The sequence below is a fragment of the Capra hircus genome, unplaced genomic scaffold (genome assembly GCF_001704415.2).
Source record: "Capra hircus breed San Clemente unplaced genomic scaffold, ASM170441v1, whole genome shotgun sequence".
Classification (NCBI taxonomy): Eukaryota; Metazoa; Chordata; class Mammalia; order Artiodactyla; family Bovidae; genus Capra; species Capra hircus.
In genome coordinates, this window is record NW_017189530.1 from 378140 (window position 1) to 402625 (window position 24486).

The window sequence follows — 24486 nt, forward strand, 5'->3', positions numbered from 1 at the left end:
ACGGCCAGCGGTATGGCAGCGGGAGAAACAAGCTGCAGTGTGAGCCTGCCTTGATTTACGAAAGCAACCAATGTATCGGCACGCTCGTGTTTATGCATTCATTGCTGTATTGAGAACTTTTTCCCATGGAATGTGTTCTGCTTCTGTAAACTTAAAAAACAAAAAGAACCCATTTTTGGTGACGGCACCAAGAGGCAGCACAGCTTGCTCAGAGAGCCCACGCAGCAGGACGCCAAGAGCTGGCCCCACCGAGGGGCTCTGCCAGCGCAGGAGGGCAGCGGGCCAATGACGCTCCAGCCACACAAGGCGAGGGTATTCCGCATTCACTACTGGTGAGTTTCTAGGCTTTTGGGGGTCTTGGGTTTGGTTTTTTTTGCTACACTGTGCAGCTTGTGGGGTCTTAGTTCCCTGAACCAGGCATTGACCCTGGGCCCATCTGGACCACCAGGGAATTCCCAGCACTGGTATTTTTTTCAACGGGTGAATTACATGCCATGTGAATAATGCCTCAATAAAGCTGTTTAAAAACAAAAAAGTCCTCTAATGCAATGAAGCTGCAATCTCAACACTCAATGACATGGGAAATACTTGACAAAAAAAGGTAATTTAAAGAAAACCACACATTCAGTAAACACCTGATTTGCAGAACCACGTATGGAAGATCCCCGAGCTGCCCCAGCTGATGCTTTCCCACCATTGCAAGCAGTAGGAAAGGGCAGCCACTCTCCAGCATGAGGGGCCCCGACGACACGAGGGTCCCTCCTGGAAGTGGGAGGGACCTCACCCTGCACATCCTCCAGGGCACACTCACCAGGGGAAGCGGAGCTCGTGCACGTTGTTCCCGGTCAGGTACGAGAAGTGGAAGCCCCCAGGATTGAGGACCAGGGGGGTCAGGTCGACCATGTGGCTGCAAGACGGGGAGGCAGGGGGCTCAGCCTCGGTGCGGGGGGCGGGGGGGCACAGGCCAGGCACGAGCCGATGTGGAGGGGAAGGGAGCACTCAGGATGTAGGAGGGACATCTGAGAGGGAGGCTGGGATTCCGGACAGGCCAAAGAGCATGCTCCCCTAAGCCCTTCTGTCTGCCGTCTACCTGGGGCCCCGAATAAATCCTCCCACCTCTTTGGGTTTGATGACAAGCCAGTCCAGTTTAATTTCACTTCAGACCTCGAAACTTCCACTTTCTCCAGCTGCGGGAAACAAAGGAAACAGGACAAGCGTGGGGTTCTGCTCGGGAAGAGAAGCACCTTCTCCAAGAACTAGGGGCATGCTGTGCCTTTCCGCCAACTGGCAAACAGGTCAGGTTGTGCTGGGGGCCAGCCGGGGCTTGGTGTTAGGGGGACGGGGCCTGGGAGCTTGCCGAGGAGGTCCCACTGCTGCCTGGGGGCAGGTGACGGGTAAGCGGGAGTCGGGAGGGGCGGCCAAGGAGGAAGGGCGCTGCAGAGGCACTCCGAGGGCAGCCTGGACAATGGCCCCCGTGAGGAGAGGTGGGCAGCGGGCATCCCCTGGGAGCCGCGGGGTCCGGCCGAGTGCCGTGAGGTCAGGCAGGTGGGGTCCCATGTGTTCCCCACCCGACACTGCCAGCTGAGCGGCCCTTATCATGCTGCATGCAGAGAACATTCTGGGAGCCTCTACCGTGGGGCCAGGGAATTGCTGGGGTGCTTCTGAGCAGGGCACAGAGGCTGCCCCTCCACAGGCCACTGACCGATGTGCTGGGCAGCGGAGGGAAGGGGCCAAAGACCCTGGGCATAGTGTAGACAGCAGGTGGTGGGGCCGCTGTGGAGGCCGTCGGCGGCAGCGGTGGTACAGGTGGCAGCAGGGCTGGGGGCAGGCACGGGGAGGTCGAGCGGTCCTGCCAGACGACACGTTCTGGTTTCTTCGGTTTCCGCTTCCTCCCCCTCTTCTTGGCATCTGGGACAGGAGGTGTCTCGTGAGCATCTGCCCCAGGCCTGGACAGGTGTGGGAGGGCAGACAAAGGCCCGCCCACGGGCAGGGGAGCCAGGCCCACACAGGGCACCGGGTGACCACACCTAAGGCCACCGTTGATGGCCACCCACACGCGCCATCTCCCTGGCCCCTCGGCCACCCCACAGGGAAGTCCGAACCACCCAAGGCACAGGCCAGAGCCCCGCCAGGCTGTGTGTCAGGACAGAATTCCATGGGAACCGACAGAGTGTCACCACCTAGGTTAGCCTGCCACTCACCCTGGGGTCACCCATGGTGGAGTCTGCCAGTCTGCCAGTGAGCCCACCAACGCCACCCAGCCCTGGGTCATCCTGGGGGTGTCCAGAGACCCACAGGGAGGGAGTCCTGCAGAAGTGAGCTCAGGGAGACAGCCAGGGCCTCCCCACCCCCCCTCCCCTGTCCTCATGAATTTGGGTCTTTCTACTGTTCAAATCTGGAGCCCATCAGCATAGTAGGGGTCAACAAGGCCCTCCGGAGAAAAAGAGCACTGCCGGGGCGCTGATGAGAGGCTGAGGGCCTGCACCTGGAGCAACCCCGGCCTGAGCCCCCATTCAGCACCACGTATGGCCCACGTGTGCTGGGCAACCTCCCTGGGCCTCCATTTCCTCTTCTGTAAACAGGAATAAATAAGGCCAGGCCAATGCCTCAGGAGGCTGTGGTGAGAGCTACACGCGCTGTGGCGGTCAGCTGCTGGATGAAAGGGTGCCGTGGGACTGCCCCCACCCCTGCCCGCACCACCATCGTAGGACCCTGAACATGGACACACCCAAGGGCCGAATCCAAACCTCATCACAGTTTCAGAGCAACCGTCCAAGACACACAGGCAGAGGGGAGCAAGCAAACATACCAGGGGACCCTGACGAGAGACACAGATCGAGTGGGTTCCCCAGAGGACAACACAGTTCTTCAGTCCAGGGCATCAGCAGGGGAAGCGAGATCACGCCACCTCACTGGGGATTCCAACAGCGTGGCCTCTTCCCCGGTTGCCTTCCCGGTGTGGCAGTGAACGCGGCCCCCTTCCAGCTCTACCCTCACCTGTCCCCATGTGAACACGAACTCGCCTCCCACCCAAACAGTGTGCGGGCCTCCGGGGGTCCTGACTGACAGAGCCGGCGAGGAAAGGCCGCTGCGGCGCCGCGGGGAGGTCTGAGTCGGGTGGGCCAGCGCAGCGCACGGCGGGCTCACCCTGGGAGTAGAGGTGCACGCGGTGGATGCGTCTCTTCAGCTGCTCCAAGCGCTGGTGCATCTCCAGGGCGCTCATGCTGTTACAGCAGTTCAGCTCCCCCTGGACCGCACGCGACGCCTTGGCCTGCGAGGGCCGCGGGCAAGGCGGCGCGGAGGAAGCCAGACGCCTGAGCCGCCGCCTCCGGGAAGCCCCCACGCCGGCGCCCCCGGCCGCCCCCCACCCCGCGCCCCCGACCTCGCCCGGCCGGCCGCACCCAGAGGAAGGAGAGGAGCCCGCGCCGCTCGCACTCGGCTTGCTTGCCCTTGCGCACCACGCGCTCGGCCAGCGCCGGGTTGCGGTCGAGACTGCGGAAGAGGCGGCGCAGCGCGCGCTCCGTGCAGGCCGCCGCCTGCCTCTCGAAGTCCTCCTCGGAGATGAGCTGGCAGAAGGTCACAGTCTGGGGGAACTCGCGGTCGAACTCGTCCAGAATCTCCATCCTCGAGGGCTTCGGCGGCTCGGCTGCCTAGGGACCGAGCGGCATTCGGGGCGGAGTCCCCCGGGGCTGGGCGCGCCCACCCCACCCGCCCCGGGACACAGGGAAGCCCCCCGAGGGGCGCAGCTCCGCCGCCATCCCGGCGGGACCCCCGGGGTCCGGGCGCGCCCAGCCCCCCACCCCGCCCCGAGGGCAGGAGCTCGAGTGCCCGTCGGGGCTCGGTCCGGGACGCACCGCTGTACCCCAGCCACCGCACCCGCCGCCGCCCAGACCGCTCGGGCCACTCCCGGGAGACCGCGGGCCGGACGGCAGCACGTGACAATGCCCGCCGCTTCGCGCATGCGCCCTCAGGCTTCGACGGGGCGCGCACCGCTGCACCCAGACCAGGCCCACCCTCGTTCCTGGCCGGCCAACTCTCGCAATCTCTTTTAGGCCCTCGGACCCCAGGCTGCCTCCAGGCCCCCCACATCCCGGCCGCTCCCCTCCTCAGGGTCTGTAGGACCTGAGGGACATCAATGCCCTGGAGACTTCTCTGCCCACAAATCCTATAGCCTGGAGTTTCCACCTTTTCTTTGGATTTACTCTCCAGCCTCTGTCCTCTCCACGTTAGGGTCTTCACCATTCCTTCTTGGACATCTTACCCGCTTCTTAGTCCCAACCCAGAACTGCCTGAACCCCAAGTTCCCTGGGTTCCAGACCCACATGTACGTGTCCCGGGGGGGGGGGGGATGTTTCCTGGGTGTCTCACACTCAGCAGAGCAGAATCTGGCGGCTTCTTTCCCCCTCCACCCTCTCCAAAACCTGCTCCTCACGTCCCCTCTCCTAATGGCCAGGGACCAACACTGCCATCCATTCCAGCCTCTTGGCGTCTGGGGGGGCTCTCTGGACTGCTGGTTCCTGTCCCCTCCCCATACCCCCTTTTATCAGCCCTGAGATCTTGAGATTTTTTTCACCTCCTATCACCAAACCACCAGCCCCAGCTGTCCCCAACACAGGAGGTGGCCTTCACTTCCTCCCACTTTGAGGCCTCCCTCCTGCAAGGAAGGAGAAGGTCTGGCCTGTGTATCTTGCCTACGGCTGCAGGCAGACTCAAGATACATCTGCCTCCAGATCTCCATCCTGTTGCCTAGCCGGCCACCTGTGACTTACGGACTTGACTCTCAAATATATAGTATGTGCTTTTTAAAACCAGGACAAGCATCCTCTGAGAGGTCAGGCAGGCCCTTGATTAACATCCCCTTCATGCTTATGCTTATAATGCTTTATATGTTTCTTTGGGTTTTTTAAAGCATGCCATGTCAAGCACGGCCAAAAATGAAGTGTTTGCTTCTTTCAGGGGCTCCTAAAGAGGGCTTCAGCCACAGGTGGAAAATGTGATCTAACAGGCCCTGGTGGAGGAACACTGGGCGCCCTGGAGCCCAGGGAAGGCTTTCCTTAGGAGGGGACATTTGAGCAGAGCCTTGAGTTCCCAGCAAAGGCAGGAAACAGCTGCATGGCGTGTTTGGCCATGGGGCACAGAGTCTGCGCAGGAGCAAGGGGTCAGGCCTAGAAGGTAGACAGCATGTGTCATTGCCCCTCGTCCTACCCTGGGTGCCAGGGCGTCTGCCCCAGGGCAGGGGTGAAGTCACTGTCCCTCTGGGCACAGCCATTGATGAAGGGTACTCCCAAGTGCCCCTTCAGACACGAATGGGCCCCCTCTCAAGGAGGCAGGCTTGGATGGCTGCCACTGGGCACATGAAAATCCTTTGTGTCTAGTCCTGATGCTGAGGGGCCCCTGCAGGCACGCCTGGGGCCGATCTCCTTGGCAGGTCGGCTCCAGTCCCCCCGATTCCAGCTGTGTGGTGGGATGCTGGGCACTTCACCATCCCTCCTGCAGGCTCAGGGCAGCACACATCCCTGTAAGAGAACAAGTGGGCGTGGGTGGCGGGCACAGGGCTCCATCTCCTGAGCCCACCGTCCACCCCAGCTAGCACTGCTCCTGCAGAGGACCCAGGAGAACGTTCTTCCCAGGCGTGCCAGGAGGGCCCGGCTCAGGGCGCCCCCAGGAGGTCAAGGCAGGGGAAACTCGGTCTGAACCAGGCCCAGGCCGACCCTCCAGGCAAAGCAGTGGGCCTCTTTGTCCACAGGGTCCTGATCCAACCTCGAGCCCCTCGTCCTACCTGGGAGTTGGTTGCAAAGATCCTTTTCAAGCCATAGGTTTTCTGAGTCTGCCCCAGCCCCTGTCCAGCCACAACCTAGATGGAGAGGTTGGGAAAGAACCTCCCCGCTCTGCGGTTCCGATCCTCCGATGGAGCGCCCGCCAGCCCAGCTCCGCACCTGTGTCTCCTTGCTGGTCAGTGGGGTGAGGCGGCCAGACTCCCTGCCCAGGCGCGGTGGGCGGCGGGCGGGGCCCGACCGATGCCCTTTCATCATTGCACTGCTTGCCAGGGGCGCACAGTAGTGCAACAGGGAAAGAGTGTCAGGCAGGCCTGCCAGCGCCTCTCCGGGGGGCGGCCTGGATCTGAGACCCGGAATGCAGGCCCACTGGGGCGGGGCCTCCGCCTGGGGGAAGGGTGCCCTCTGACCCCAGAGGCCCAGGCCTGGCCAGGATCTCAAGTTTCCATGGAGAAGGGAGCGCGCTGGGCAGGGGGGAGGGGAGGGCGTGCAGGTCCGGGGCCGCTGGGGAAGGGAAGTGGCAGTGTGGGGGAAGGGGTCTCCAAGGCTGGTCCCGGATGCTTTGACAATATCATTGCACTGCTCCTCAAAGCACAGTAGTGCAACCTCGTCAGAGCACCTGCGGCCAGCAGGAGGGACTCCCACCGCCCCTCCCCCGTACACGCAGGGCGGAAAGCAAGCACAAGTGGGTGGGGCTAGGGGCCCATTCCTAGGCAGCAGGGCCGGAGGGGATCTCACCGCGGGGGCTGCCGTCCCTGGGGTTCTCAGGACCCCCAGGGGAGCCAGACCTTCCCCGGCACCCTCCGGAGAGCCGTGGGTATGCGACCCCAGACAGAGGGGCGGCTCCAGCACCTGAGCGGGAGCGGACCGTGGATAGGGCGCACACACAAAGGAGAGGGGCCCGCGCTCCAGTGCGGTCAGAAGCCCACTGGCGCCTGAGGCGGGGGTGGATACAGCCTGAGGACCCTGAGCCCTTGCCCGGCCCGCGCCTCGGAGAAAAGAAGGGTGACCGCCCCCCAACGCCGGTCCGGCGCGCCCCCGCCAACTCAGGCCCCCGGCCCCGGCCCCTGGCTCCTGGCCCCCAACTTGGGCCCCTCATTCTGTCCCGGGAGACTCTCTGCCCGGCGGCGCAGAGAAAAGAGGGACGAGGGGGCTTCCCGGCTCTCTGTGGTCCCCTGCTCGGAAGGGGGCGCCCTGGGTGTTGGGCTGCGCCCCTCCACACCAACCCCTCCGGCGGGAGAGGGCCTCCCTGTCCCGCGCCCCCACCTCGGACCCGGCTACTCACGCGGCGGACGCCCCTTCCTCCCCCCGGGCCACGGCAGGTCTCGAGAGGTGGCGGCGAGAGGTCCGGGCGGCCGTCCGCCGGAGCCGCCCCCCAGGACGACCCCGCACCTCGTGGCGCCCTCCGGCCGCCGGCTCCATCTTTAACCCGCTGACAGGCGGCGGCCCGGCCCCCGGCTCCTTAGCATAGCGCCGCGCCCATTGGCCGGCGCCGGCGAAGGCTCCGCCCCCCGCGCGCTCGTTGGCTGGGGCCGCAGCGATTTCAAAATAGCCTGCGGGCCCTGATTGGTCGCGCGCGGACCGAGGCTACGGCTCCGCGGTTTTAACAATGAGTTCTGCGAACACTGCCTCCCCATTCATAACTTATCAAAGGGAACTTTGCCCGCCTTTTCGCAGCTCCAGTCGCCGCGAGTTTTCATCGCCGCCGGGGCGAGGCGCTTAGAAGCCCGGTGGGGGGCGCCGGGCGCGCGGCCAGACCCGCTACGGAGGGGGCTACGACCGGAGGAAAATGTCCCGACCCGCGCGCGCGCGCGCTCAAACCTATGCCGGCGCGGCTGCAGGTCGCCCCGTCTGGCGTACTGGGATTGCTCCCGGTGCCTCCCCGGTGGCGTGCTCGGCTAAGATGGGCTTCGTGACTGGGGTAACCCCCTCCCCGCTCAACCACACCGCATCGCCGGACTTGAACCGAATGAAATCCTTCTGAAACCACCGGGCGGGCCTGGGCTGTGTGCGGGACAAGGTCTTGGAGCCCACCCCCCCCCCCCCCGAGCCTTGCGGATCCGTGGAAGGCACAGGGAAGGGGGCGCCACTCGGGTCCCTGCGTGATCGTGGATAAGCAGTTGTTCAGTGCTTCCCGGGGGGCTGATGACCCGGGAGGATGGACATGGCGCCGCCGGCCCTCACATAGCTGCAGTGTGTGTGTGTTGGAGAGGGTAGTATTTAGGCTACTGCGCATCTGGGCCCCCTCCTCTTTTATTCGCTCAGTCCAGAGCCTGAGAGCAAATGTTTCGGGAGGCACACAGAGCTGGGTTTGCATCTTTAGCAACCTCGGTAAACCTCCTCTGAAAAATTAAGACGATAATTGAACGTGCTGTGCTTCATAGATTTGTTGCCGCGAGCAAATGAGACGCTGTGTAAATCGCTGGCCGAGTGCCTGGCAGGCACTTAGTTTTCAATAAACAAGAGATCGGCTGCTGCTGCGGTTTTAATTTTTGGTCTTGGTCCTGCATTCCGCCTGCGGCCACCTCACCTGCTCTTACAGCTTCAGCCTTCCCAAGGATTCCTCCCGTGGACTGTTGGAGTCCGCTGTTAACTAACACTCCTCACGTGTGTGTGTGGTGGCAGGGCGGTAACAGAGGCAGAAGTGGGCTCTCACAGCTCAGTGGGGCCAGGGATAGACCAGAGGAGCGCCCCTGGGATTTTCAGTGCGGTTCACACTGCAGGCGCCCACACCCCGGTAGCACTCGCCTCTACAGAAAGGATGCTCGCCGCCAGCGCCTGAGGGCTTTGTCCTGGCTGCTGAATCCAGGGCAAGTGAGAGGGCTGCAGAGGGACACCCCGCCGCCCCGCAGCCCTCAGCCAGTGAGAGAAGGTACCCTGGTTGGATAACTGCGCCCCCCCCCCACTTGCATGTTCTACCAGCTGCCTGTGGGTTCCTCTCAGCCCCACTCCTTCCCCGGTGTTTTCTGGGATCACTTCCCAACAAATCGCCTGCACGCCTGTCTCAGGCCAGGTGAGCGGTGGGAGAGAAGTGGAGGGTAGTAGATGATGCTCAGAAGGTCTGAGCAGAGAAGGACCTCCTGGGGGAAGGGACAGGGGAGTAATGGGCGTAATCATGACCCTCCCTTCCTCTCAGGTTTCACAACTGGCTAGAGCTTTCCTCTCACGCCCTAAGGGCAGCTGACTTCTCGGAAGTCAGGTGCTCACCCTCCTCCAAGGCCCTTCCCACTGGTTGCCACCCCTGGCCTCTCCTTGGGCTACTCTCCGGCCGGAAAAGTGGCACCCTCTAACCCCCGCAGCTCAAGTCCTTCAGCCTGTAATCTCTGCCATCACCTCTAGAGGGCACCACGCACCAGCAAAACTGCTATTACCGTCCTCTGTCAAGGGCCAGCCGATTTATTGCTCCTTCAAGTTTCAACCCTTTGACAGCTCCAAGTGTGACTCTTCTTCCAGGAAGCCTTCTCAGATGTCTGCAGGCGGCAGTCCTCTGTGGTTACCTTCCCTTGCAATGCCTTTTTAAGTTCTGTTAGGGCCTCCGGGGTTTGGGGCCAGCTGAGTGTGTGGGGTGCCATCTGCACGGAGACAGGGATCTTGCGATATGAATCTCCACCAGATGCGCAGAGTCCTGGCCCAGTGCTTGGTCAAAGCCAAGGGTCCAGACTGTCACAACTGCCAGGGGAAGGGATGCCCTTCAAGGGATGAGAGACTGGCCAGCTTGTGCCCATCCCAGCTGGTAGGGAGCAGGGCTGCTGCAATCTGCTGAGACCCTAGCCATTCTCAGGAAGGTTCATGGAGCTGGAGGCCATCTGAGGGTGGGGGGAGGGGGCTGTGATGGCCCCGGGCAGTGTTGAGAGTGCACAGAAGAGCGTCCAGAGGTCTGGATGGGTTCAGCCACCAGCCGTGCTGGAGACAGCTTTCACACTGAGGAAGAGATGCTGAGTGGGACCAGCTGGCAGCTTCAGGTCAGCCCCAGGCTCACAGCAAAGTGCGACCACAGACCAACATTCTTTAATCATAAAGGCACTTGAGAACCCCTACAAAGCCAAAGTCTCCCCGGAGAGTCGTCTGCAGACAACGCCCCCCGCAGCCCTCCGCCCCCCGGTCCACAGCGCTCAGAGCTCATCGTGGCCCCCAGGGGCCTCCGGGCTGGGCTTGATGAAGACGCCTTCCATGGCCTTCCACTTATTGTGGGCGCTGGCACTGGCCATGCCATGCACCTCATGCTGTCCCCGGATTGGGCTCCCGTACTGCTCGCCAGTGACCGACAGGAACACGGAGGTGCCCACGTGCTGGAAGCGCACGGCGGCCTCTCGCTCCCAGTGCAGCCCTGAGCAGCGCACGGTCCACAGGTCCAGGTCGTCCCCCTCGCCGTCCTCCCCAAAGGCGCTCACCTCCTGTGGGGGCAGAGGGGGTGAGGACAGCAGTCGTGACAGAGGGAGCCCTGAGGCCCCTGTGGGCCCCTGCGGGCCCCTGCCAGGCAGCGGCACTCACTTCCCTATACCTCCCCCTGAGACTCAGCTTCCGCAGCTGCCAACTGGGACCACGCCCCCAGCCCTGAGTCCCCCCAACACGGGCTCTTCAAACACGTGCACACCCCATCTCACCTGCCTGGGTGGCGACCACTGGCCCCCAAGGAGTCAAGACCTCCCCCACTCCCTCCTCCTCCAGTTCCTTCTGTCTTAAACCCTCTGACCTTCACTCAGCATCATGTCTGCCACTCAGGCTAACAGTCAAGGTTCTATTATCTCATCCTTTTCTTTGGATAAGCCCCCAACCACCCTCTGTTCCAGCCCCACCGCCCTCCCAGTTCCAATGAACTCGCACACACGCAGGCTCTTGTCCAGGCCTGGGAAGACGCCCATCTCCTCCCTGGATTCCTCCTCATCCTTCCAGGGCCGGCCTGAGTTCCTCCTCGCTGCGGAGTTTCCCATTCTCCACCGCAACTGCCGTGTGGATACCCCTCCTGGGTCCAGCTCCCGCCCAGGAGTGGAGCTCTCCAGCCAGACGGCTCTTCCAGCTGTGTCCCCGCGGAGCTGAAGGCTCCAGGGGGTAGGCGCCGGTGGGGGTCATCTCTCTGTCCCCAGAGCGGGCGCCGGGCAAACGCTTCTAACTCGACGCTCCCATTTCAGAGAGGAAAACTGGGGCTCTGAGCAGGTGCCCAGGCCCCGCGGCTCACAAGCCAGGGGGGCTCACCTGGTTGTTGGTCAGCGGCGACGGGAAGTGGTGCGTGTGCAGGTTCTTGCCGGTAAGCACGTGCGTCAGCCGCACCGCCTGCCCGCAGCGCACCGGGGACCCGCGCGGACACCCTCCCTCCGTGTCGCCGCGGATTCGCCAGTAGCTGTTGGCGTCGTCGGACGCCTCCACGCCGGTCACCGACTGCTGGCCGCTGCCTGGGGACGACACCCCATCCCCAGGGTGGCCGTCAACGTGGCAACGCCGACCGCCGCCCCGGACAACCTCCGCTTTCCCGACGGCCTCGACCCTGGGACCCAACGGCTCCGCAAGCCGCTCCCCGCCCCCCGCCCGCCTCTGGTCGCACTCCGAGGTCCACCGCTCTGAACGGCGTCCCGACCGCGCCCTCGAAACCGCCGGCCTCCGGCCCTGAGGACCCCCAGCCCCCTGGCCCGCGGGGACCCAGCGCCCAGCCCGCCGTCGGGCGGCCCCGGCCCGCGCACCGGATCCGTATTTGATGTCGTGCGAGTGCAGCCGCACCCGGTGCTGCGTGTTGAACAGCTTCAGCACCGACCCGCAGGTCACGAGCCCCGCGTCGGTCTTGGCGGCACGGCCCCCCGACAGCGAGAGGGCCAGCAGTAGCCCCAGCAGCGCCGGGCCCGCAGCTCGACCGCGGCCCGAGCTCCACATCGCCCCGGCAGGGCTCCGGCAACTCGGCCAGCGCTCGCTTCCGTCTCCGCCGCCGGCCAATCCGGACTCCGACAGGGCCCGCCGCAGCAGCCAATCGCCGGCCTGCACGGCGCTCCGCCTCTGCTGCCATTGGGTCCGCGCCGGAGAGACCCGCCCCCAGCCTCGGCGAGCGGCGGCTGGGAGGGCCCTGGCGACACGAAGAAAGTTTTGATTGGTCCACGCCTCCGAGGGCTGACCAATGAGGATCCAGGGGAGGCCCGGGCGGCTCCAAGCCGCGGGAGTGCTGGATGCCCGGCGGCTGCCGGCTAGGGCGCCGCTCTAACGCCCGCCGGGCTCCGGTTCACCCTATCACCTTGATCCCAGATCCCCTGGCCCTCAGTGATGGTGTTCCCCTCAGACCCCGGGTCCACAGCTGCAGGGTCTTGACGTTGCTCGACTACCTGATTATGTGGTCACGAGTGGACACATCTCGGATTACGCAGTCACATGCTCCTTCAGTCCCTGGACCTAATCCTCCAGTCGCTCGAACACTGCCCCCTGACACTGCGTCACATCAGTGTCCCTGGACCCTGGGGATTCTGAATTCCCTGGGCTCTTCCAGGGCAGAATCTCATGGTCACTAGGCCACTGGGCAGCAGAGGGCAGCAGGGAGCTGTGGTGTAGAGGCTAGCAGTCATCAGAAGACCCTGAGCTGCCTCGGGAAGTGGCTGCAAACCAAGCCCGGGTGACTGTGTGTCCCAGGCTGGGGACTCACTGCCTTCTCAGAGAGCTGTCTGCTCAGTCCTGTAAGGCGGGAAACTTACACCGCTGTTTATTTATTCATTCGTGGAATATTCTAAACTTGACTTCACTCCAGGCCCTTCAGTTCAGCCCAGCCCAGGAATCGGCTGACTGCTCGGCACTTGGGGCACCAGCAAAGTAGGGAGGAAAAAAAAAAAAAAAAAGTTCATGTTTGATTAAATCATCCAGAATTTAGCATTCAGAAAATCCAGGATAGAGTCATTTAAATTACAGCAATGGATTAGTTTTCGGTTTTCATATTCCCACTGACTCGGTGCTGATCAGCTTGTGGGCTGTTAGTTCCCTGACCAGGGATCAAACCGGAGCCTCCTGCCGTGGAAGTGTGGAGTCCTAACCACTGGGCCACCAGGAAGTCCCAGTTTTCAGGCTTAACATTGTCTTTATTTGGAATTCCATGTAGGACAAGGTGTCCTGATCTTTTCAACACTCAGTGTCTAAAATGCTGTCTGTCCTGGATTTAGTAGATCCTGCCTTGGAGGGGCCTCCAAACCAGGCAGAGGGGCTAGAGTGCAATCCAGACACAGCAAGGAACATCTCAAGCGGGCCAGACCAGAACTTGCAGCCTCCTTCCCACTGCTTTGCTCCTAGGCTTCTGATTTTGAGTGATGGCACCCTTTTCGCAAATTCACAAGCTCTTTAAGCCCCAAATCGGGGATTCATCTTCGATTCCTCTCTTCAGCACACCCCTCCCATCTACCCCAGCGCATCTCGATGGCTCTGACTCTGAACAGCTTGGAAGGCATGTCTCCTGAGTCCCCGTCAGCACCCGAAAGCAAGGTACCCCATGTCCCCTCCAGACATCTATCACACCGCTGAGATTTCCCTGCTACTCAGGCCTCTCCCAAGACATTCTCCACCCAGGAAAGTGGTTTTTCTTAAAAAGCATAAATCAAGTCACACGAGGTGCCTGCTGAAAGCTGCCAATGGCTTCCCATTACACAGCAAATAATCTCCCTTCAAGGTGAAGACAGTGTCCCAAGGCCAGTGGAGGCCATCCCTGGCAGTCCAGTGGTTACGACTCTTGCTGCTTCTGCAGGTGGTGTGGGCTTGATCCCTGGTCAGGGAGCTAAAACCCCACGGCCCCCCTAAAAAAGCACATGGACTCCAGAACTGCTGCTTGGAATAAAGAGCTGTCTGCTGATCCGAGAGCAGTAGAGACCCCAGGGATGGAGTCAGGGAAGCCAGCGTGCCTCTCACTGAGTCCCTGGAGCTTCAGGGGCAGGGGAGAGTGAGGACGCCCGAACAGGAGCAAGCAGGCTGCCCTAGGAAGGCAGAGGGCTGCCCTAGGAAGGCAGAGGGCTGCCCTAGGAAGGCAGAGGGGAGGAGGGCGCTGAGCTGCGGACACAGGATGGCCAGGAGCTCTGGGAGGGCCTTGGACATGAGACCCTCCAACCACGGCACCAGCCGAGTCCACAGACCCTTCGAGAGAGAGAGAGCTGTCCTGTCCTGCCCAGGGCCGCTAGGGAAGGGGCAGCCAGTCCACAGCCCGACCGACCAGCAGAGGGCAGATGTGTCCCGGCAGAGCCACCCCTCTATGGAAGGGGAAGCAATAATCCCAGGGGCTGTGCAGGGGTGGAGACAATCAGTCCTAAGAGGCTTCCCCGGTGGCTCAGCTGGTTAAGAATCTGCACGCAATGCGGGAGACCTGGGTTCAATCCCTGGGTTGGGAAGACTCCCTGGAGAAAGCAATAGGTGCCAACTCCAGTATTCTGGCCTGGAGCACTCCACGGACTGTATAGTTCATGGGGCCACAAAGAGTTGGACAGGACTGAGCGACTTTCACTTTTGAGGCTTGAAGAGCCAGGAAGATTCAGACTGGAGCGGAGAAGAGCCAGGAGCAGAGCCTAGGAGGTCACAGGGCTCAGCTCACCGGGGGAGGGTCTGGGTGGTGGGGCGCGGATGTGCGGAAGGACATCTGAGATCTCCGACAGGAAAACCGTGCTGCGTCAACACAAGCTTTATTTTTCCTGTTGGCTCCCACGAGAGGCTCAGCAGAGCTCCTCGTGGGTACCAGCCATTCTGACCTCTGCTCGGGCAGGGCGGGGGCAACAGCAGTGGCCAGTGGGGGCAGGAGGAGTGGGCCACGGAGTGCTTGGTGAGGCCGCATGGGGCCTCACGGGAGGTCACTGGGGCCTGCCCCAGAACCTGCCACGGGGGAGCTGATTGCGGCCTCCCCTGGAGGCTCCTGGGAGCTCTGGGGCTGGTCCTCATCTCCAAAGACGTCTTCCTCCTCGTCCTCCTCCTGCTCATCTTCCTCCTCCTCCTCGTCTTCCTCCTCCTCCTCCTCGTCTTCCTCCTCCTCCTCGTCTTCCTCCTCCTTCTCCTCGTCTTCCTCCTCCTCCTCTTCATCCTCCTCAGTGTTCTGCTGGTCCTCCATGTCCACTGTCTGCTCGGATGGATGGGAGGCCACGCCGGCCTTGGTGGGGGACAGGAACCACTTGGCCTCCGGGGGCCTGGAGTGCTCCTGTGGGGGATGTGGCCGGGAGCCCTGGGGCCTCACGTCGAGGCAGGAGGGCCCCATGGGCTTGTCCCGGATCCTGTGGCCCCTGGCGGAGACCTCGGAGGGTGTGGCGGGGGTCCCCATGCCTCGCCGAGGGGTGCTGAGCTGGGAGGTGGGTCGGTCGGGGGGCCGGAACGCCAGCCGGGACGAGTGCTGGCTGGACTCGGCCTCCTCCAGCCGGCGCAGCAGGCGGTGCCAGTCGACCGTGGAGGACAGGCGGATGCGTGAGCCCTTCACTTTCTTGAAGCCCAGGAAGAGGTCCATGAGCACCTCGGTGACCGGGAAGGAGATGAAGCCCAGCTGGTTGGTGAGATTCCTCTCGAAGCTGTACTTGTGGATGAGCAGGGACACAGCCTGATCCTTCAGGTAGTCAACGAGCTCCTCGTGCCAGGGGTCTGAGAGCTGGGACACACTGCTGGACCTGGACAGGATGGAGGGCAGCGGCTTCTTCTTGCTGAACTTGTAGCCGGGGCTCTGCGCAGGAGTCGGGGGAGGGCGAGGGAGACAGGTCACACATCCCTCCCTGCCCTCTGGCTTCCCTCCCACCCAGAGCGTCCTCCACGGCACCCACACGGCACAATGCCTGCTCCAGGCTGAGTGTGGCCTCCCCAGGTTGGCTCCACTGGCCCACTGGAGAGCTGGGCTGGGGTCCCATGTGCTTGCCCACCCCAGTCAGGCAGGCCCAGGGCCAGTGACCTCAGTCCCCATGTAGTCAAACGGGGGTCTGCACGACCCTTACCCACACCGGGGTTCAGAGGAGGGAGGCATGCCTGAACCCTGATGGGGAGAAAGCATGGTGGGGGCAACGCAGGGGAGCCACCAGGGTGAGGCCACCCACATCCTCTCTCCACACTTAGCCCCAGGAACGCCCTCTCAGCGGGCAGACTCCCTTGGAGAGTCCCACCCTGGATGGCAGGACCACAGAGGGTAGACCTCAGACACAGGGCCCTACTCTGGACTCAGGCCACTGTCTGCAGAGGACAGGACCCTCCCCATTCTGGGAGGGCCTCTGAGACTCACGTACAAACGTTAAAAAAAAAATACCCAGAATGAAAAACAGCCTTTATTCATCTTTGACAACATGTGGCAGTGGCTAGGCCTGGACTCCGGGTGCACTTGTTGGCTCATAGCCGCCCCCCCACCCCCCGGCTCAGGTGGTGCCCACAAGGGCCTGGCAAGAAACCTGGGTCCTGGTCCCCCTGCCAGTAACAGTAGTGGTGGCTAGGAGCGGTGGCGATAGGACCCCTTCCACGGCAGACCCGGCCCTAAAACCCCGGGCCCCAGTCTTGAGGAGGTCACCTCCCCCTCCGGCAGGGCCCGAGATGGAGAGGGGCCCCTGAGCGCACAGGTGTGGGGTGAGAGCAAGGAGAAGGGGTTTGAGGACGAGGGGCGGGGAGAGGCCAGCGGAACCAAGGCCCGGGGGGCGCCGCGGGTCCGTCGGAAGGGCGCCTCCGCCACCTCCCAGGGCGCGGGCGGGGTGAGGTGCGGGCTCCGCCAGGGCTGGGCCCGCTGGCCGGAGCTCAGGGGCTCCGAGGCGGGAACGGAAGGTGTCTGTACTCTGGCGTCCCGGTCCAGCCCCCCATGCTCGGGGAGGGATGGAGAAACCTTGGGCTCTTCCGTGGCTGTCACCTCCAGCCGGAGCCTGGTGGCCACTTGAGGGCCAGACACCGGAGAGCCGGCTTCCTTGGCCTCGCCGCGACCCTTGGGCTTGCTGCTCCTTTGCTCGGTCCGGGGGCTGGAGGCCGTGGTGGGCGGTGACGCGTAGAGCTCCTCCCCGTCCGCGGGCGTGGCCACCTTGGAGTCGGACTCCCGGGCTGTCTCCCATTCCGACGGGAAGAGCGGGCCGCCGTCGCGGCGGCGGGCGCCGCTGAGCTTCTCCACGGCCCGGTTGACCACGTTCTGCAGGGCGGGGAAGAGGTGGTGCTCGGCCAGGAAGTCCAGCGTCCGATGGGGCTCGCGGAGCGCAGAGTAGCCAGGCAGCTCAAACGACGCCGGCTGGCTCAGCAGGGATCTCATCTCCTTGTTCAGCTGCCGCCTGAGGAAGCCCAGCTCGCGCTCCGTGGGCCCCAGCTCTGAGGATTCGTGCGTGTCCCAGCTCGAGCCCAGCGGGCCTGAGAACCACGACAGGGGCTGCTGTACGGTCCACTGGCTGCTGGTCTGGCTGTCCAGCGAGTCCCACAGCAGCGAGTCCCCGTGGGAGGAGGGCTGCCCCAGGCCTCTCTGATGAGAGAAGGGGGCCCCTCAGAGACGTCCGCGGGCAGCCAAGCCAGGCCTGGTGCTGGGCTCCCGGCGGGGGTCAGCCCCGCAGTCCCCCACCGGGTCCGCAGCCCCCGACCTCACCCCGCGGCTCTCCAGCTGCAGCAGCCGTCTGAGGCTCTTCTCCAACAGGAGTTGGTCCGACACGGGTGGCAGTCGGCCCAGGCCCCGGGAGCCCAGGTCGCTGTCCCGGCTGTGGCATCCTGGCCAGTTGGCAGCTGTGCAGCTGCTGCGGGAGTCGGACATGGAGCTGGAGCGTGAGGGGTAATTGTTGGGGCGCCCCACGCAGAGGCCGGGCCGGGCGCGGTGCCGGCGCAGGGTGCTGAGGCTGGGCCGGGCCCGTGCCCGGCGCCGGCCCCGCGGCACCTCCACGGGGTCCTGCACTTCCACCAGCGGCACCCCCGCCTCGGTCTTCACGGTGGCCATGCGCTCCGTTGCCTCCTCCACCACCGTCTGCAGGCTTTCCAGCACCTGACCCTCGACAAGGAAATCCAGGAAGCTCTTAAAGGGTCGAGGGCCCTTGGGGTTTCTGCAGCGGCCTGAACTGCCAGAGGGGTCATGCGAGGAAGGCGGGTGTGGCCTGTAGCCCGGCTTGGAGGCGTGGCCCATTTCTGAGAACAGTGACTTCTTAGGTGGCTGCACCTGAGCAGACACGCATGTCAGGGTGGGCAAGGATGCCCCATGGGGTGGGGGGGAAGGTGTTCCTGGGGGGTCCTCCTAGGGCACCAGCAGCTGGGTGGGGACTGGGCCGTAAAATGAACGGGGTTTTGGAGCCCGGCAGCCCAGGCTCTGGACCCCGGCTCTGCCAGCTCCAGGCACGATGCCCTCTCTTGAGGTGCCTCTCTTGCAGAATGGGGATCTGTTCAGGGTGGCCCTGAAGCTTCCATGACAGGTACGCTTCACACACACAAGACGTGGCTGGGCAGTCTGAAAGCCCGCTTGCGCCCTCACCCAGGGCATGACTGGGCAACCACAGAACCCCTCGGCCCTGCCCCACTGCCGGTCTCCTCAGACCACGTGTGGTCCTGAGCCCTATGCGCCCCATAGCAGCGGCTGCATCTCCAGCCAGAGGTCCCCAGGAGACTCTGCTCTCTCTCTGGGGTCCTCCCAGGCCCCTGGGGGTTGGGGCCGGGCAGGAGGACAGAGCCTGACAGGTGAGCAGGGCCCAGCAGGGCGGCGACGGAGTGCTGAAGACAACAGGTCACTACGCGGCCCAGAGAGGACATCCGTGGGGGATGAGAAACGGGGGGCTATGGGCTGCTGGAGGACAAGGTGGGTTCCCCACTTACCCGGGCCACGTAGGTAGGGTGGCCGGCCTCATCGTCCGCCAGGTAGCCCGAATGGTGGCGGCAGCTGGCCATGGTGCGGATGGCCGGGCCCGCTGCCCTCCTCCTCTCTCTTCCGTTGCGCGGTGGAACCGCAGATTCCTCTCTGCGCCGGGCGGGGACATGGCGTGAGCGTGCCCCCCGCCCTCCATGGGTTGGCGTCCCCGTCCGTCCGTGGACCGCTGGTCCCCGGCTTTCCGCACCCCGCGTCCTTCACAGGTCCGGCCGGTCGTCTGCTCGGAGCCCCTGGGCGTCTCAGCTCCGTCCGTGTCCAGAGTCATCTCTGGGCCCGGTTGCGCCCGCCCTCTGTCCTCCTGGCCCCGGCGTCCGACCCGGGCCCCCGGCGACCCACTCACCAAGCCGGTGACCCCTGGGCTCGCGCTCCGCTGCGGTCCGAGCCCTCCGCAGGGCGTCCGAGCAGCTCGGGGCCGCCAGGGGGCCTGCTCATTTGCATCCCGCGTCCGGATTGGCCTGCGCCACGCCGCTCGCTCGCCGGCTCCCGCGGCACAATGGTTGGGGCGGGGCCCGCCGGGCCCCTCCCTCACGCCCCGGCCTTGGCCCGCCCACATTCCTAGTCTGCGCTGGAGGCCGGGCTGGTAGCTTATGGACTTCGTCCCGCCTGGAGCGGGGAGCCTGAGACCAAGCCACCGCCTGCCCCCAAGATGATACAAGCACCTTCCTCGGCTCCTCTCTGGTCCCTGAGTTGTCCTGGGCTCCTGCTCGCGGACTGTCTTCCATTCGCCCAGTGTGGACATCCCAGCCTCTGTCCCTGGCGGACTGGAAGGAATCCCGCCTCTCAAATCACAGACTAGCATCAACTCCCAGCTCCGGGGTTTCCTGGCCGGGGCAACTGAACCCCTCTAGTCGCCTGCTCCGTCTCCGTAAGTGGAGCTGAGTGACTTTTCACACGGTTTGCAGATGAAGTTAATCTCCCTACAACACTGGCACTCTTATAAAACCTGGACCTTGAGGTGAAGCTTGACCGCCTCTCTCTCTCCTACCTGTCGGCCCCAAGGCGCTTCCTAATGCAGTCCAGACAGACACCATGTGGTGAATGGATTATCAGATCGTGCTCCCTGGAGTTAGGAACTGTGGTTCTCACCCCTAATCTATGATCTTTCTAATATCAGTAGGTGCTCAATAAATGTGAATTTCATCCTTCAAATCGAGTACCCTCAGGGCCTCTAGACTTTCCAGGACCAGCTTCCCAGTGGAGAAGGATGGCTGAAGTCCCACAGTTTAGTCATCACTATGGAACACTTTGTTGACAAAGGTCTGTCTAGTCAAAGCTATGGTTTTCCAGTAGTCATGCACAGATGTGAGAAATGCACCATAAGAAGGCTGAACACCGAAGAACTGATGCTTTCAAATTGTGGTGACGGAGAAGATTCCTGAGAGTCCCTTGGACTGCAAGGAGATCAAACCAGTTCATCCGAAAAGGAAATCAAGCTTGAATATTTGCTGGAAGAACTGGTGCTGAAGCTGAAACCCTTTGGCCACCTGGTGGGAAAAGCTGACTCACTGAAAAACAGCCTGATAGTTGAGGGCAAAAGAAAGCGGCGCAGAGGATGAGATGGTTAAATAAGCATCACTGACTCAATGGACATGAATTTGAGCAAACTCTGGGAGATGGTAAAGGACAGGAAAGCCTGGCATGCTGCAGTCCACGGGGTCACAAGATATCGGACACAACTGAGCGACTGAACAAAACTGAGTACCATCGTCCTTATGCCGAGGCCCTGGTGAAGGACTCTTAAAGGCCGCCAGTTCTTACTGCGCCCCCACGGAGGTGGGTTGTTAACTGTTATTCTCCAGCTCAGCTCTGCCCTTTCCGCCCCGAGGGCAAGCAGGGTGCAGGGACCAGAGCCGACCAGAGGCAGGCTGGCGCTCGGGAGGGCAGTCCCAGCTCCACTGACGCCGGCAGAGTCACACAGGCCAACACAGTAGCCCTCTCTGAGCCGCAGTGCCCTCACCCTAACGCAGGAATGACGTCCCCCACCTCAAAGGCTGGACTCAGGTACTGCACCTCCCAGTCTGGCCACATGAAAACGCTGGCTGTCAGCCATGGTGACTGTAAAGTCATTGGTAAGGAAAGTGTTTCTGGATCACAGAGGAAAAAAGGAGGTCATGAAAATGTAAAGTTGTGGCCTGGCACAAGGCTCAAGAGATGGAAGCTGGGACGGATGCTTTCTCAAATAAAACCATTGGTATACAGGCTTTCTCTTTGTTCGGAGCTTTTACAAATCAAGAAAAAGCCTCGTTTCAAAAAGTCAGCAAAAGACAAGCAATTTGTAAAAGATATACAGTTAGCTAATAAAGACATGAAAAAGTTCATAGTATAAAAAAAAAAAAAAGGAAAGAAACACTACGAGGATGGAATGCCACTAATGTGATCATTGTCTCCTCAAAACAACAAACCAAAAAACTTTGGGGTGGAAGAGCAGAAAGCTTGGGTGTATTTCTTAGAGGGAAAAAAAATACCAGGAGACACTACCCAGAAAGTGAACGGTGGTGACCTTGGGGGAGGGTAAGAGGGTTGTTTGTTTTCCTCCCCAGGTTTGATTTTTCCGTTTTACATATGAAACATTTTTGCAGTCACTGCAAGTCTCGCGCTCGGGGTGGGGCGGGGCACCCGGCTTGCAGGGACCTCGGGCGCCGGCAGGCGGCGAGAACAAAGGCCGAGCGCGGGCGCGTGCGTCGGGGCGGGGCCTCAGGCGACGTCTGGGGCGGGGCCTGGACCGTCCGCCCGCGCGCTCGGGCCCCGCGCATTCAGCGGATGGAGGCACCATGGCCCGGCTTCGCGTGCGGATGGTGGTCACGGCAGACGACTTTGGCTACTGCCCGCGGCGCGACGAGGGTATCGTGGAAGCCTTCCTGGCCGGGGCTGTGACCAGCGTGTCCCTGCTGGTCAACGGTTCGGCCGCCGAGAGCGCGGCTGAACTGGCCCGCAGGTGAGTGGCGGCCTTCCTGCACGGTCCGGGGCGGGCTCGGGGACCGCCGTCCGCGCCGCCGATGCTCCCCGCTCGCGCTCCGCCCGCAGGCACCAGATCCCCACGGGCCTCCACGCCAACCTGTCCGAGGGCCGCCCCGTGGGCCCGGCCCGGCACGGCGCCTCTTCGCTGATCGGCTCCGAGGGCTTCTTCCTCGGCAAGATGGGATTCCGGCGGGCGGTGGCGGCTGGAGAAGTGATCTTGGCCCAGGTGCGCAGGTGCGGCTGCAGGAAGACGCTCAGGGCTGCGCCGCGAGGGTGCCCTGGACCATTACGGGGTGGACTGGGGCGCCGGATGGCTCCCTGGTTCAGACACAGGGATGATCGCAGCGGAGCGCCGGGACGGGGCCCCCTGGGGAGCTGCTCCCGAACGTGTACTAGGTAACTATCACCTTTGCCCTCCAGGTGCGAGAAGAGCTGGAGGCCCAGCTGAGCCGCTTCCGGGAGTTACTGGGCAGGGACCCTACTCACGTGGACGGCCACCAGCACGTGCACGTGCTCCCAGGTGCGCGGGACTGGGCTCCCACGCGGGGATGGGAGTGTGCGGCACGTGCCTCGCCCTGACTTCGCCCGGCCCGCCCGCAGGCGTGTGCCGGGTGTTCGCGGAAGCCCTGCAGGCCTGCGGAGTGCGCTTCACTAGGCTGCCACTGGAGCGCGGGGTGGACGGCTGCGCGTGGCTGGAGGCCCCAGCGCGCGCCTTTGCCGGCGCCGTGGAGCAAGACGCCCGCGCCGCCATCGGTCCCTTTGTCCACCATGGCCTTCGGTAAGGCCCCCAGCCCCCTGGCGAAACCCCCTCCACCCCTGTGCGTCTGGCTGGCTGTGCCCGCCTCCCCATTTCTTAACCTCAACGGGGGTCAGGCCTCCTCCCGCGTTGGCCCGCCCCAGTTGCCAGGGGTCCCTGGCCTAGCCCTCCCACCGAGGCCTTCTGGTCCTGCTGCTGCTGCCCTGGCGCCCACAGGTGGACCGACGTCTTCGTGGGCTTGAGCACCTGCGGCCGGAACATGTCCACGCACAGAGTGCTGGAGGCACTGACTCGGGCCCTGGAAGGCACGCCCACTGGCCAGGCAGTGACGGCCGAGCTGATGGCACACCCCGGCTACCCGAGTGTGCCTCCACTTGGGGGCTGCGGGGAGGGCCCCGACGCCTTCTCCTGCTCTTCGGATCGCCTGCATGAGCTGCGTGTCCTCACGGCGCCCGCACTGCGGGCTCAGCTTGCCCGGGATGGCGTGCAGCTCTGCACCCTGGAAGACCTAGACCGAAAGAGGCCCAGAGAAGGGGCCCCCAGCAAAGCCGCTCGGGAAACCCTTCTGGAGCCCTCCCCACCGTGACCCTGGCAGACAGCTGAGCGCTAACGTCCTTGGCGCGCAGGAAGGAAACCCAGCCCCAGAGCCCGCGTTTCTGGGCCTGGACGCTGTCACCTCTGGGCCCAGGTCCTCATGGCTCGGGGTGGCGGCCAAGCTTCTGCAAGCAAGCGCTCTGGCTGTAGGGGGCAGCCGTGACCTCTGAGCCTGGGCCCTGCCAGGCGTGGGGGCCATCACACCACTGCCATCATCCTTGTGTGGGCCCTAGGAGCAGAGGGGGCTGTGTTAATAAAGTGGCACGTTTCCTGTGAACCAGGCCCAGGAGCCTTCCCACACACACGAGCACGCCACTCGGCCCCTGAGGTCACTTTGCCAGGAGCGGTCAGCAGTGTGGCCCACCTTGGCTCTGCCCGTGCCTTGGCTCTCTTCATCCTTTTCTTTGGGGGGAGGTAGTGGGGGCTAGAAGGCTCTCTCGCAGGCTACAGTTCTGGGGGAAGCCTAAGTCAGCAGTCCTCTGCCGCCCCAGGGGGTGGGCCGGAGAAGGTCCCGCAAGCCTGCAGGAGTGTTTTACGTGTGCCCAGGAGGGACGGTCTTCTGTGCACCTGGGATCCCTCCTGCCTGGTGGATGCCCTGTGGGTGGGGCTCCGGGGCCTGGGTCGAGGGCGGTGCCCTGCGTCGTCCTCCTTATCTCACGGAGTGTTATGTCACAGCACTGGTGTCCCCGTTCTGCAGACCCCGAGAACGGGGCCACAGCTGTGAGCCTGCCTGCCCACTCACTCGCAGGCGCTGGGTCTTAGTCTGGGTCAGGCGGCCACTGGGGCCAGAAGAGCCCGCTGCACGAACTGACCGCGTGAGGGTGGGGCCCATCCCGACTGGTGGCTTCAGCCCCTCTTTCTGGTTCCAGGCTCCTCCCCACCCTTCCTTGGACCTTGACTGCTCCAGCTGTGGGCCCTTTCCTCCCTCTCATCCTGCCCCGCCCACGGGGGTCTGTGTGTGCTCCCCTGGAGGGGGTTTCTGCGTCTGCTCCCTGGGGGGGGCGGTTCTGCGTCTGCTCCCTGGGCGGGGGGGTGGTGTCTGTGTGTGCTCCCTGGGCGGGGGGGCGGGGGGGGGGGGTCTGCCGCTGTGAGAAGAACTGGCCATGTGGCCCTTGGCCCAGGAGAGTGTGGGTGACAGGGGAGCCAGAAGGTCTGCGGGAGAGGCTTCCGTCACCAGGGAGCCGGAGCAGGAGGAGCAGAGGCCCTCAGCGACAAGGATGAGGAGGTGGAAGGCTGGTCCCAGATCCCACAGGGGGCATTGCTTGTGTCCAACCTGCTGTGCTCAGGATGGCCCAGACGAGGGGTTCGCCGTTACCCATGGTCCACCAGGCACGGGGCAGCTGGGACACAGTCTGCAAGAAGCCCACGGTCTCTACCCACGGGGACAGGTGTGGGGCCCGGGCTGCTGTGGGAGGGGACACACAGCTGAGCGTGAGGGCAAAGCCTCCATATGGCGTGACCCACAGCGCCCGCGGACCAGCACCCAGGAAGGTGGCGTTTCGCACACAGGGCCCGCCGGCTTCACTCAGCTCCGCTCCTGGTGGGGTGGGGGAGGAGGGAAGCGAGTGGGGAGGTGGCGGGAGCACTAACGTCCAGGGGTGCCCTGCGGGGTGCCGCACAGACATGCTGCTGGGGAGGACAGC

At 63.4% G+C, this 24486-nt stretch overlaps 4 protein-coding genes and 2 non-coding genes across 6 annotated transcripts; 1 reads left to right on the forward strand and 5 right to left on the reverse strand.

Annotated features, from left to right (window-relative positions):
- Positions 1–3227: 3227 nt before the first annotated feature.
- Positions 3228–4277, reverse strand: LOC108634507. The gene is made up of 2 exons (XM_018044371.1): positions 3855–4277; positions 3228–3650 (listed from the first exon to the last, which is right to left on the reverse strand). The coding sequence occupies exon 2, from the start codon at positions 3621–3623 to the stop codon at positions 3228–3230; it is 396 nt and encodes a 131-aa protein (XP_017899860.1). The 5' UTR covers positions 3624–3650; positions 3855–4277.
- A 1730-nt stretch (positions 4278–6007) lies between these two features.
- MIR130B (microRNA 130b) lies at positions 6008–6089 on the reverse strand. The gene has a single exon (NR_129578.1). It is a non-coding gene; the product is annotated as a microRNA 130b (primary transcript).
- A 224-nt stretch (positions 6090–6313) lies between these two features.
- On the reverse strand, positions 6314–6410 carry MIR301B (microRNA 301b). Its single transcript, NR_129690.1, has one exon. It is a non-coding gene; the product is annotated as a microRNA 301b (primary transcript).
- A 3350-nt stretch (positions 6411–9760) lies between these two features.
- On the reverse strand, positions 9761–11712 carry SDF2L1 (stromal cell derived factor 2 like 1). The gene is made up of 3 exons (XM_018044393.1): positions 11450–11712; positions 10968–11164; positions 9761–10168 (listed from the first exon to the last, which is right to left on the reverse strand). The coding sequence occupies exons 1-3, from the start codon at positions 11634–11636 to the stop codon at positions 9887–9889; spliced, it is 666 nt and encodes a 221-aa protein (XP_017899882.1). The 5' UTR covers positions 11637–11712; the 3' UTR covers positions 9761–9886.
- Positions 11713–14718: 3006 nt separating this feature from the next.
- Positions 14719–18966, reverse strand: CCDC116 (coiled-coil domain containing 116; the record flags this gene model as incomplete). The annotated part of the gene is made up of 4 exons (XM_018044394.1): positions 18483–18966; positions 17278–17835; positions 16567–17157; positions 14719–15411 (listed from the first exon to the last, which is right to left on the reverse strand). Coding segments are annotated over exons 1-4 (1914 nt in total), but the record flags the coding sequence as incomplete, so codon positions are not given.
- Positions 18967–20958: 1992 nt separating this feature from the next.
- Positions 20959–23120, forward strand: YDJC (YdjC homolog (bacterial)). The gene is made up of 5 exons (XM_018044396.1): positions 20959–21469; positions 21559–21718; positions 21913–22012; positions 22093–22270; positions 22466–23120. The coding sequence occupies exons 1-5, from the start codon at positions 21306–21308 to the stop codon at positions 22833–22835; spliced, it is 972 nt and encodes a 323-aa protein (XP_017899885.1). The 5' UTR covers positions 20959–21305; the 3' UTR covers positions 22836–23120.
- Positions 23121–24486: the final 1366 nt, after the last annotated feature.